The following is a 14320-nucleotide window of genomic DNA, read 5'->3' as shown; positions in this document are numbered from 1 at the left end:
GTGATTTCTTTCAATATAAGATCCATGGACTATGTGATCAAAAGTATGCGGACTCCTCCAAAACATGTGTTTCATATTAGTTGTATTGTGCTGCCACCTACTGCCAAATTCTCCATATCAGCAACCTCAGTAGTCCTTATACATCGTAAGAGAGCAGAAGGGGTTCTCTGCAGAATTCACGGACTTCCAACGTGGTTAGGTGAGTGGGTGTCACTTGTGTCATACATCTGTACGCATGATTTCCACACTCCTAAACATCCCTAGGTCCACGTGAAGGGACACGTACAGCACAAAAGCCTACACGCCGACCTCGTCTGTTGACTAACAGAGACCGCCCACAGTTGAAGAAGGTCGTGATGTGTAATACGCAGACATCTATCCAGGTCATCACACAGGAATTCCAAACTGCATCAGGATCCACTGCAAGTATTATGACAGTTAGGCGGCAGGTGAGAAAACTTGGAATTCATGGTCGAAGGGCTGCTCATAAGCCACACATCACGCCAGTAAATGCCAAACGACGCTTCGCTTGGTTAAAAAACCTAAACATTGGACTATTGAACAGTGGAAAAACTTTGTGTGGAGTGACGAATCACGGTACACAATGTGGCGATCCAATGGCTGGGTGTGGGTATGACGAATGTCCGGTGAACGTCATCTGCTAGCGTATTTAGTGCCAACAGTAAAATTCGGAGGCGGTGGTGTTATGGTGTGGTCGTGTTTTTCATGAAGTGGCTTGCAGCCCTTGTTGTTTTGCCTGACACTATCATAGCACAGGCCTACATTGATGTTTTAAGCACCTTCTTGCTTCCCACTGTTGAAGTGCAATTCGGGGATGGCGATTGCAACTTCCAACACGATCTAGCACCTGTTCATAATGAACGGCCTGTGGCGGAGTGGTTACACGACAATGACATCCCTATACTGGGGTTGCCTGCGCAGAATCCTGACGTGAACCCTATAGAACACCTTTGGGGTGTTTTGGAACGCCGACTTCGTGCAAGGCCTCACCGACCGACCTCGATACCTCTCCTCCGCGCAGCACTCAGTGAAGAATGGGCCATTCCCAAGAAACCTTCCAACACCTAATTGAACGTACGCCTGTGAGAGTGAAAGCTGTCATCGAGGCTAAGGGTGGTCCAAAACCATATTGAAATCCAGAATTGCCGATGGAGGGAGCCACGAACTTGTCCTTTTCAGCCAGGTGTTGGGATACTTTTGATCACTTAATGTGTCTGTTGGTCTCACTGCATATTTCTTTCAGTTGCCTTCTGTATTACACTGCAGCAGTTCTACATATGGTCCAAGTTTCATTGGAAGTTCCTTTCATCCTTATATTTTGCACAACAGTATATGATGGGTAGCATCATCTCAAAATGACCTTCACATACCTTCGCAGAGTATGCGTGTAAATGTATGAAGTTATTGCCAGGGACGAGCCGAGAAATCTTTACCACAGAAGCGACATAGCGTTTTGAGTCCCCCTCCTCACTTCCCATTCCCATCATTATTTTTCCCCACAAGCAACATATAATTTGGTGCTCCCTCCCTTTCATCCTTCACACGTACATTGGTTGCTGTTCCTTGAGCTCTAAGTAAGGAAATTCAAATTAAACTTAAATCTAGTGATCTTGAATATGGATTGTTTTTGCTGCTAATTATCATACACCATATTTACAATTTTGGCACCAGGGACGGCTCTGGCGTCCCTGTCAGCCTGGTGCCCCAAGCAGATGCTTTTGTTTGGGCCTTTTGATTGGTCCTGGTCATTCACATGTCATTTAGTTTTTGGTACAAATTTCTAATCAACTCCATTACAAATATTTTTGAATAATTCAGTATTAGCCCACTCAGATAAAAATAGGACTGTTATTTGATCTTTTCTATGTGTGATCACAATACTATCCAGATTTCATTAGGAAAATCGCTATCAATTAAAATGATAATGACATCTTCCGATTAGTCTGAATGAATAGAAACTTCCAGTGATATAGATCATACATACAAAAGAATCAGATATAAAAGATGAACCATTATAAATCACTCTTCCTGATCCTATGAAACTGTAGTTTTATAAGTAAACAATTGTTAACTAAATTACATGTTTTCTCAGGTTACAATAAATTCAAGCACCTTTGTTTACATACAGAGTGGTAATATTTAAACTTTCGCTGCTTGAGCCGATGTAGAAGGAAACCTATTTACAGTATGGGTACCCAATTTAATGGGAATTATGTTCAGACTGTGTGCTGCAGAATTTGTGTTGCTAGTAGTATTAATCTCATGGTTTACCGTTGGGCGCCGTTACTGGTACGGTGGGGTTGAAACACAAGCATCAGTATCTACACAGCTGCAGACAATCCACATACGTCCCGGCAAGGTGAGCAGTGCAGAATCAGAATCAGAATTTTTATTGTCCCACAACATACAGAGTTGAATCACAAGATTTAATGCACAGAAGATTTTCCTCATAAAGCTGTTTTATCGAAACAACAGCAACAGTCCTGCTATTTTTCGCGAGTATCGACGCACTGAAGTAATAAGGTGAAAACCTCTCTCCGCACCAGGGTTGAAGAACATAATTCGGAAGTTCGAATTAACTGGCGATTTGTGAATTTCTCCTGGGAGACGCCAACAGCCAATTGTGCTACAAATTGTTGAATAATTTACTTTTGCCATGGCTAAGAATGTCGGATGCAATGAGCGATCTTCAAGCAGTGTGCGAGCTGTGTCACGACAGATGAACGTTTCACTGTCCATCGTTGTCTCTGCCTCTCATGTGGAAGCTAAAATGCGTTTCTTTCAATGGTTTATTCGTTATTTTTCTTCCACGTGTCCTTACAAATGTACCCACTGACCCGTTGTTCTACAATCACTCGTTTTCCATGATGGCGTATTTTATGATCCTTATTCTATAAGAGATAAAGTTATGAAATATGACTAAAAATTCGTATTATTCCTTACGTATATAAACGACAGCTGGAGGGTTGTAATTAGATAAGAAGCCGTTACCTCCTGCGTTGCGTACAAGATGCGTAACTGTTATTTATTTATTACTGTTCGATGCAAATATGAATATAGGGGAACAGCATCATGACTCACTAATATTCTTCACGTACAACAATGTGAAATGAATTCACAGTGAAAACTTGCTGTTGGGTACAAACACGCTTCCTGCTCGTTGGTATGTCATCATTGTGCAATATTCTTTCATTTAACACCATACGTTCTATTGACTTACTAATTATCTGTTTTTTTTTTTTCAAAAAATCTGCATTGTGTTATGTTTATATATTTATATATTTATATTTGCTTTTAGTCTTGTTACTTTCTTTCTCTTTTTCTGTCGTTGTTAGATTTAACAAGTTTCTGTCAAGTGTTTTTCTGAAAGCCTGAGAAAGTTTTATGCAACTGATCTTAGTGTTCTAAATGCTCCATTCCACATTAATTTTTTTTAAACTATCTTGTTCACTAAGGATTGCTTCGCAGAAATTGATAAAGTAGTACACAATAAGAATGTACACAATTAATATACCACATGACAGTCAAATGCACACCAAACATTTTCCAGAACACTATCGTGTCAGAAAAGTGGAGTCAACTATAAAATCAAGTTATACAACACTATGTCAGAAGGCATAAAAATTATTCCCTACTCAGTATTTAATGACAAACTGTACGTGTTCCTAATAAACCACTGTGTCTATTCTCCTCAAGAATTCATAAAAATGTAAAAACAGTTACATTTTCTTAATTATGTATTAGGGCGCAATTAAAGTCATAATGTAGTAATGTGTATATTTTTCTTTTTTAATATGAAGCATCATAATATTTTTGACCCGTCTAATATTACTGTGCTTTATTATAATTATGGACCAATAACCATATAATTTTATACAATAAAATTCTTAGATCCAAATCACATCTATGACCTATTAAATTTGTAATTAATTTCTGTTACAGACTTCTCCTTCTACTATATCTCGCTGTGGCATAATTTATTTTGAGGAAGCTGTGGTTACGTGGAATATGCTTATTAGTTCATGGCTTCTAAATGATGACAAAGTATGGATGGCTGGAAATCAGGCTCTGCTTGCGGATATTATTCAGTGGTTGTTTCCTCCCTGCTTAAATTTTGTTCAGAAAAACTGCAAACAGTTAATACTTGAAGATCCTCGCACCTTGGTGAAGTAAGAATTATTTCTTTTTTGTATCAAACATGTGCTTAATACTTGGGATAAAAGGACTCGAAAATGGAATTTTCTCTAGTGAGAGCATAATAGATACGTATCGCGAGATAACTGTGTCATTTTATGTTTAACATGAAATTACATGATCTTTGACTATAAAGATATATCCTGAGGTTGTATGATTATCAGAATAATCTACATATTAAATACAGCTACTATAAATTAACAAATAACTGATTTTTTACGTAAATATTTCACAGGAATTAACTGTGAATAAAATTTACCACCGATAAATATTTGTACCAGTATTCTCTCATTATTTTTGTTCAGTTTCCTTAGTCTTCAGCTGTGAGAATGGGATACACGCTGATGAGCCAAAACATTATGACCATCTGCTTAATAGCTTGTCTGTCCGTCTTTGGAACTAAATACACCACTGATTCGGCGTATCAGGGATCCAACAGTCTGTTGGTAGGTTTGTGAAGGTTCGTGGCTTTAGATGTGGCACAGATCATGTAATTCTCGTAAATAGCACCCCGCTGATATGCGTAAGCGGTGATAGTGCCCGATAGCGACCCATATGGCATCCCTAGGATTCACAACAGGTGAATTTGGCCACTGAGACATCAATGTGAGTTCACTACAATGCTGCTCAAACCACTATAACACGGTTCTGGCTCCGAGACGCGGACAATTATACTACTGGAAGATGACATTGCCGTCGTGGAAGACATCAAACATGAAGGGATGCAGGTGGTTCATAGCTGTCAGCGTGACTTGGATTGCTACCACAGGTCCCATGCAAGCGCAGGAGAATATCTCCCATAGCATAGTACTGCTCCCACCAGCCTGCGTCCGTGGTGCGCTGCTCGTTTAGAGCCGCCGTTCACCTCGATGCCGGCATTTGTGGAGACCACCATTGACCTAGTGTAGCAAAAATGTGATTCAGATGAAGAGCCGACACTTTTGTGTTGATCTGTGGTCGAATCCCAATGGTCCCATGCCCACTGCAATCGTAACTGATAATGTCGTTCGGTCAAGATGTGAACACATTGGCGTAGTCTGCTGTGGAGCACCATGTTTATCAATATACTATGAATGGTGTGCTCAAGAACACTTGTGCGTCCGCTAGCATTGTGCTCTTTCGGCAGAGATGCCACAGATCACTATCTATCCTAATTTGCAGAGCAGACAAGCCTCCAAACTCCATGTTCTGTGAAGAGTCGTTCAGGTCCAACCATTTACCACCTTGTGGTAGTTTCACTGTCCTTAACTCTTCCCATATGTGCTCACGACATTATCACTTGAAATTCGACCAGCACCGCTGTTTTGAAGATACTCGTTCACAATCTCTACGTATTAATAATCTGCCCTTTTTTTAAAGTCATTTATTTCATTGAATTTCTCCATTTGCAGCACATATCTTCGCTATGGTTATCCCACGTCCGTGTTTACTCGGTTTACATGCTTCTGTTACCGCATTACGTGCCCCACTAGGCGACATCGAACGACACGGTGGACACTGGTCCTAATATTTTGGCTCATCAGTGTAAAGTACTTAATACGGATTGCTGACATTCACTGCCACACAGGGAACAACAAACTGTATTTGTAAACATACAACCAATTTTTTGGGATTAATTTTGAACTATGCCTGGTGCAAAACACTGTCTATTTCTTTTTATTCGCCCAGACCCGTTTCGATACTCATTTGTCCTCTTCTGTGCGTCAAATATATTTCTGCAAATTACATTGCTAGTGCAAATGCACTTTTACACATTGGTCATCTGTGCGCTTTCTTTGTCATTTTGGCAACATGTCATATTTGACATCCTATTGTGCATCTCTGGTAGATCTCTCTTTCTACTCCTTTTGTGTGCAGTTTTCACACCATTGTTTTATATAATTTCATTCTCACCTTCACTTCACACACATTTTTCACAAAACATGATTTGAGGAGTCACTCATGTCTCGAAATGGAGATGGGTGAAGTGAATATGAAATTAAAATTATATAAAATATTTGAATGAAAACTGAACATACAACAGCAGTAGAAAAGAAATATGCACCAGAGATGCACAACAGGACGGAAAATAAGACATACTGTCAAAACCAATCTTTAATAATGCGTTTCCTCTAGCTGTGTAATTTTCAGAAATAAATATGAACCCAGAAGATGACACATAGGTGTCAACGCATGTCTGGATCAAAGGAAACAATAAACATTGTTTTGCAAAAGGTAGAGTTCAAAATAATCCCCTGTTTTAAATCACAAACATGGAGAACGTTAAGAGCCCCTTCCAACCCAAGAAAGATGATTGTATAGAGGCAATGTTTGAAAATTACTATGCTTTCTTTTTAGTCTGGAAATTCCTGTTCTACAGAATATGATGAAAAAGCCAACCTGGATAATCTATGACAACTTCCTACGTAAATGATGGTATTCATAACTAAAGAAAGTTTAAAAATGTAGTTGTTTATTAGGTTTAAGAAGCCACTATAGTATTCTGTATTGCACACTAAGTGTAGTGACTTTTCATGCTAAGCTTTGTTGTTGGATGGGCCAAAAAAAATTTGCGACTGCTAGCTTATCCTTTGCTACGTGAATGTAATTGTTGATGTTTAAAACCTAAAAATTGTTTGTTAATCCTCGACAACTGGCAGCGTTGTTAATAATTATGACAGCCGTGAAATTTGACTTACTTACTTTACTGCCACAGATAGGGAAGGAGGGAGAGAGGGAAGGAGAGGAGGAAGAGGGTTGAGGAGAAAGGTGAAGAAAGGAAATAAGGCTTCTTCCTGTACTGAAAGGAAAATTTATCTCAACTCAGAAAATATACAAAACAGGAAAACTCTTTATGTGTGGAGCATGAACTTATTTATTGTTCTAAGAAGTGTGTCGCGCTCTGAGAGATAAATTTTCAACAAACATCTGAAAGAACTGAAAGCAGTGAGTCCACATGTAGAACACCATTTCAAAAGATTTTAGTTAGGCAAGTTTCTTTTCTAACGACAGTGCTTCTTGATTGTCGTTACTGTAATTTAGTAATTCATAAACCTCAGTAATTTTTAGTTTTAATTAGATCCCAGGAGAGTTACCTAGTTTAGCAACTCTAACTGTAGGATTACAATGTTTATGTCAGATCATCCCAGATAATTGTTAAGCTGGGACCTAACAGGGAATTGCTGTTACTTTCTCATTCCATACACATTATCAGTAATTTGAAATCAACAGCTCATGCAATGACATTAACTTTCATTATTTTTATTTAACATGTACTAACATTTTCTATAATCATATGAAAATGTTCCTATGAAGTAAAATTAAGACTCACAAAAAATTTAATAAATAATAAAGAAAGGGTGTCAGGTGAAGAATGAGGTTTTACAGCTGTTCTGGAACTTTGATATTATTTAATGTGAATCACCTCATATCTAAAGCCAGTAAATACATCCAGCAGTACATTGCTGAGAACAACTTGTCACTACCAGAATCATTACCTGCAAGAGCTACCTGTTACCTATAAATCTGGGATGATGGTAATCAATGAGAGTCTGCAAATCGTTTGAAATACTTCAATTTGCTTTTTCTTTACTTCAGGTCAACATTATCATTAATAGAAATGTTGCTGAATGAAGCTGTATCACTGAATGAAGACCATGAATACCTAAAGTCATGGTTTCAAGCAGCATTTATGTATGCCGTTGTCTGGGGCATTGGAGGTACCTTGGATACACAAAGCCGTGAAAAGTTTGATGAATTTTATAAAAATATTTGGAAAGGTGATAAACTTATTTTAAAAGTATTAAATATATTACTTCAGTAACATAATATATTTTAACGTAATAAAATATTATGAACAGCACACATCAAATTATTAAAATCGCCTAGTCTTTTCACAGAACTTTCCTCAGCCAGAAGGTCGTCTATGTGTGATCAGATCTAAGTAGCGCACCTTACTAAAAATTGAATTTCCGAATTCTATAATTCTACTCCTTCACTGGAACAGATAAAGTCGTGTTCCATCCCTTCTTTCATTATAATTATTGCATGTATGCTAAATTTTGTTGCTTTCTCAGTGACATTATGCCACAAACATTTTGTGGGTGTAATAATAACTGTTTTATTAAACAAAATTCTATATTTTTGCTGTTAATGCTCTGCAATAGCTGAGTTTTCTTCAAAGAGAAAGTAAAACTAAATATTTACATGTTTTGTAACAGGTTATTTATTACAGCTCAACAGAAAATATGTTAAAATATTTTTGACTTATTTCTCATCGATGAAAATCGTTTCACTTGAAATGTGTGGAAGGTACATAAGCAAATTTGTTTTTCTTTGTAACTGTTAATTGCATATTCTAGTTTTTCTGGTACATTCTACATCTTGTAGGATCTCCTCACAATAGAACCAAATTTACATCTACTCTAATTTAGTTCCACATTCTTTGTTTCATTGTTTTAAGGTACATATAGGTTGTCTGATACTCAATGGCTTCTCCATTATAGAGTTTTATATGTGTATAAAAACTGAAGCACGATTTAATACTGTTCAAAATACTTTTTTAATGTTGCCTTGTGCACCAAATATTGAAAACTGATTTCATTAGTACTGCATACTCATGGATGAAGGACACTAACTATGTATGGCTGTCAGTGTGGCTTTCTGCCCTCATTCTGGATTATATTCCACTTAGTTATGTGAAACAGAAACACATGAACAGACAGCAACACTTAAAAATGTTACTCCTCTATGGTGAGTAATCAAAATACTCGTTTATTTCAATGCCACAAATTAAGACCTGATGGTGGCACAAGAGGACCGATATGTTTACAGTGTTCCACAAATAATTTTTTCTTGAGAGATGCCTGTACACCACACATTTGAGCATAAAACTGTCTTTCATATAATAAGTAGGGTGCTGTGTCATTTTATTTCAATAACTATAAATATATGCAAGGAGCAGAATTAGTGCTACTACAGAATTTGTAACGAATAACAATAATGATGCAGAATCAAATTTTACCGTCTTACTGTCATCATTTGTCAATACCAGTCTTTCGTAAGTGATGTTTATTTCATATATTCGTATTTCGTTGCATGATATCTTATGGAGAGGGAGGACACGTCAAATAGAACTTAAAGTTAGCGATTAATACTAATTTTGGTCTGCGTTAAGTCTACACTCTAAATTGCATGTTTGTAATTAATTATTATTATATAAATTACAATGATTTTACATAACCAGGTTACAGTCCATATACACTGAAGAGCCAAAGAAACTGGAACACTTGACTAATATCATGTACGGCCCCCACGTGGCCTGATTTCGGCTAACGTCTGAAGTAGTGCTGGAGGGAACTGACCCCATGAATCTTGCAGAGCTGTCCATAAATCCGTAAGAGTGCTAGGGGGTGGAGATCTCTTCTGAACAACTCGCTGCAAGGCATCCCATATATTCTCAATAATGTTAATGGCTGTGGTGGTTGGTGGCCAGCGGAAGTGTTTAAACTCAGAAGAGTGTTCCTGGAGCCACTCTGTAGCAATTCTGGACGTGTGGGGTGTCGCAATGTCCTGCTGGAATTGCCCAACTCCGTCTCAATGCACAATGGACATGAATGGGTGGAGGTGACTAGACAGGATGCTTACGTACGTGTCACCTGTCACGGCCGTATCTAGACGTACCAGGAATCCAATATCGCTCCAACTGCATATGCCCCACACCATTACAGAGCCTCCACCAGCTTTAACAGTCCCCTGTTGACATGCATGGTCCATGGATTCATTAGGTTCTCTCCACCAGCTTGAACAGTCCCCTGTTGACATGCATGGTCCATGGATTCATTAGGTTCTCTCCATACCCGTACGCGTCCATCTGCTCCATACAATTTGAAACGAGACTCGTCCGACCAGGAAACATGTTTCCAGTCATCAATAGTCCAATGTTGGTGTTGACAGGCCTATGTGAAGCATAAAGCTTTGTGTCACACGAGCTGGCCTTGGGCTGCGAAAGCCCATATCGTTGATGTTTCGTTGAACTGTTCGCACGCTGGCACTTGTTGATGGCCCAGAATTGATATCTGCAGCAATTTGCAAAAGGTTACACTTCTGTCACGTTGAACGATTCTCTTCAGTCTTCGTTGGTCTCGTTTTTGCAGGATATATTTCCGGCCTCAGCAATGTCGGAGATTTGATGTTTTACTAGATTCCTGATATTCACGGTACACTAGATAAACGATCGTACGGATACATCCCCATTTCATCGCTACCTTGGAAATGCTGTGTCTCATCGCTCATTCGGCGACTGTAACACCACGTTCAAACTAACTTAAATTTTGAAACTTCCTGGCAGATTAAAACTGTGTGCCCGACCGAGACTCGAACTCGGGACCTTCGCCTTTCGCGGGCAAGTGCTCTACCATCTGAGCTACCGAAGCACGACTCACGCCCGGTACTCACAGCTTTACTTCTGCCAGTATCCGTCTCCTACCTTCCAAACTTTACAGAAGCTCTCCTGCGAACCTTGCAGAACTAGCACTCCTGAAAGAAAGGATATTGCGGAGACATGGCTTAGCCACAGCCTGGGGGATGTTTCCAGAATGAGATTCTCATTCTGCAGCGGAGTGTGCGCTGATATGAAACTTCCTGGCAGATTAAAACTGTGTGCCCGACCGATACTCGAACTCGGGACCTTTGCCTTTCGCGGGCAAGTGCTCTACCATCTGAGCTACCGAAGCACGACTCACGGCCGGTACTCACAGCTTTACTTCTGCCAGTATCCGTCTCCTACCTTCCAAACTTTACAGAAGCTCTCCTGCGAACCTTGCAGAACTAGCACTCCTGAAAGAAAGGATATTGCGGAGACATGGCTTAGCCACAGCCTGGGGGATGTTTCCAGAATGAGATTCTCACTCTGCAGCGGAGTGTGCGCTGATATGAAACTTCCTGGCAGATTAAAACTGTGTGCCCGACCGAGACTCGAACTCGGGACCTTTGCCTTTCGCGGGCAAGTGCTCTACCATCTGAGGTACCGAAGCACGACTCACGGCCGGTACTCACAGCTTTACTTCTGCCACTATCCGTCTCCTACCTTCCAAACTTTACAGAAGCTCTCCTGCGAACCTTGCAGAACTAGCACTCCTGAAAGATAGAATATTGCGGAGACATGGCTTAGCCACAGCCTGGGGGATGTTTCCAGAATGAGATTCTCACTCTGCAGCGGAGTGTGCGCTGATATGAAACTTCCTGGCAGATTAAAACTGTGTGCCCGACCGAGACTCGAACTCGGGACCTTTGCCTTTCGCGGGCAAGTGCTCTACCATCTGAGCTACCGAAGCACGACTCACGCCCGGTACTCACAGCTTCACTTCTGCCAGTATCCGTCTCCTACCTTCCAAACTTTACAGAAGCTCTCCTGCGAACCTTGCAGAACTAGCACTCCTGAAAGAAAGGATATTGCGGAGACATGGCTTAGCCACAGCCTGGGGGATGTTTCCAGAATGAGATTCTCACTCTGCAGCGGAGTGTGCGCTGATATGAAACTTCCTGGCAGATTAAAACTGTGTGCCCGACCGAGACTCGAACTCGGGACCTTTGCCTTTCGCGGGCAAGTGCTCTACCATCTGAGCTACCGAAGCACGACTCACGCCAGGTACTCACAGCTTTACTTCTGCCAGTATCCGTCTCCTACCTTCCAAACTTTACAGAAGCTCTCCTGCGAACCTTGCAGAACTAGCACTCCTGAAAGAAAGGATATTGCGGAGACATGGCTTAGCCACAGCCTGGGGGATGTTTCCAGAATGAGATTCTCACTCTGCAGCGGAGTGTGCGCTGATATGAAACTTCCTGGCAGATTAAAACTGTGTGCCCGACCGAGACTCGAACTCGGGACCTTTGCCTTTCGCGGGCAAGTGCTCTACCATCTGAGCTACCGAAGCACGACTCACGCCAGGTACTCACAGCTTTACTTCTGCCAGTATCCGTCTCCTACCTTCCAAACTTTACAGAAGCTCTCCTGCGAACCTTGCAGAACTAGCACTCCTGAAAGAAAGGATATTGCTGAGACATGGCTTAGCCACAGCCTGGGGGATGTTTCCAGAATGAGATTCTCACTCTGCAGCGGAGTGTGCGCTGATATGAAACTTCCTGGCAGATTAAAACTGTGTGCCCGACCGAGACTCGAACTCGGGACCTTTGCCTTTCGCGGGCAAGTGCTCTACCATCTGAGCTACCGAAGCACGACTCACGGCCGGTACTCACAGCTTTACTTCTGCCAGTATCCGTCTCCTACCTTCCAAACTTTACAGAAGCTCTCCTGCGAACCTTGCAGAACTAGCACTCCTGAAAGAAAGGATATTGCGGAGACATGGCTTAGCCACAGCCTGGGGGATGTTTCCAGAATGAGATTCTCACTCTGCAGCGGAGTGTGCGCTGATATGAAACTTCCTGGCAGATTAAAACTGTGTGCCCGACCGAGACTCGAACTCGGGACCTTTGCCTTTCGCGGGCAAGTGCTCTACCATCTGAGCTACCGAAGCACGACTCAGGTCCGGTACTCACAGCTTTACTTCTGCCAGTATCCGTCTCCTACCTTCCAAACTTTACAGAAGCTCTCATGCGAACCTTGCAGAACTAGCACTCCTGAAAGAAAGGATATTGCACACAGTTTTAATCTGCCAGGAAGTTTCATATCAGCGCACACTCCGCTGCAGAGTGAGAATCTCATTCTGGAAACATCCCCCAGGCTGTGGCTAAGCCATGTCTCCGCAATATCCTTTCTTTCAGGAGTGCTAGTTCTGCAAGGTGCGCAGGAGAGCTTCTGTAAAGTTTGGAAGGTAGGAGACGGATACTGGCAGAAGTAAAGCTGTGAGTACCGGGCGTGAGTCGTGCTTCGGTAGCTCAGATGGTAGAGCACTTGCCCGCGAAAGGCAAAGGTCCCGAGTTCGAGTCTCGGTCGGGCACACAGTTTTAATCTGCCAGGAAGTTTCATATCAGCGCACACTCCGCTGCAGAGTGAGAATCTCATTCTGGAAACATCCCCCAGGCTGTGGCTAAGCCATGTCTCCGCAATATCCTTTCTTTCAGGAGTGCTAGTTCTGCAAGGTTCGCAGGAGAGCTTCTGTAATGTTTGGAAGGTAGGAGACGGATACTGGCAGAAGTAAAGCTGTGAGTACCGGGCGTGAGTCGTGCTTCGGTAGCTCAGATGGTAGAGCACTTGCCCGCGAAAGGCAAAGGTCCCGAGTTCGAGTCTCGGTCGGGCACACAGTTTTAATCTGCCAGGAAATTTCATATCAGCGCACACTCCGCTGCAGAGTGAGAATCTCATTCTGGTAACTTAAATTTTGTTAAGCTGCCTTTCTAACTGCAGTAACCGAGCTAACAACTGCGCCAAACAATTGTCGTCTTATATAGGCGTTGCTGACCACAGCGCCGTATTCTGTCCGTTTACATATCTATGCCTGTACCAGTTTCTTTGGCGCTTCAGTATATCAAGGAATTCATTTGCCGATATTGTGGCCCATAAGAAATTTTCTCCAGTTTTCAGTTTTAAACTGATGCGTATATTCTTCCTGTTTCATATAATCTGGTAAATTGATAAAACTGTACGTAATGAAATAGGGCAATTTTTCGATAAGCAGACGATCTGGTATGGGAGAAGAATTTTCTAACGCCCTCTCTTGGTACTATAATTATGTATAAATCTCCTTGGTGGACAACCATCTGACGATCCCAGTTCTTCTTATTCTTAATCGTTTGGAATCATTGCCTCTGAAGTTGCTAGTGGCGACGATGAGCGAGGCTAGTAAACGTCACAGTTTCTCCAGTTCAGTGTCGGTGGTGGTAGCACTGAGCCTGTGCCTGTACTGCAGCTACACCACAAGGGAAGGCTTACATTTCCTGGCCCATGTCCTACCACCCAGGTGTAGCTAGCTACTCCATTTGAAAACTTCAGACTGCAGCATGCCCAGTTGTGGGGGGAATGGAAGACCTTCGTCGATACCTGGGCAGGAGTGGGGATAGATGGACCCTTGAAGGTCCCTTGAATGCTGCAGCCCATTCACCAGGATGCTGACGCGGCACACAGAGGTTTGAAGCCCAGCGACGGGAAATGTATCCATGTGATGAATAC

The 14320-nt window shown here is 41.6% G+C and overlaps 1 protein-coding gene across 1 annotated transcript in view; it reads left to right on the top strand.

The window, feature by feature from the left end:
• The window catches only part of LOC126298331 (dynein axonemal heavy chain 7-like), a 1150327-nt gene that overhangs the window by 356969 nt on the left and 779038 nt on the right, over positions 1–14320 (top strand). The window contains exons 22-23 of the mRNA XM_049989626.1: positions 3964–4190; positions 7792–7973. Coding sequence (XP_049845583.1) covers positions 3964–4190; positions 7792–7973 — 409 coding nt within the window. The remainder of the gene's footprint in view (positions 1–3963; positions 4191–7791; positions 7974–14320) is intronic.

The sequence above is a fragment of the Schistocerca gregaria genome, chromosome X (genome assembly GCF_023897955.1).
Source record: "Schistocerca gregaria isolate iqSchGreg1 chromosome X, iqSchGreg1.2, whole genome shotgun sequence".
Classification (NCBI taxonomy): Eukaryota; Metazoa; Arthropoda; class Insecta; order Orthoptera; family Acrididae; genus Schistocerca; species Schistocerca gregaria.
Note: the sequence above shows the minus strand (reverse complement) of the source record. Positions and strands in the feature narration are given on the sequence as shown.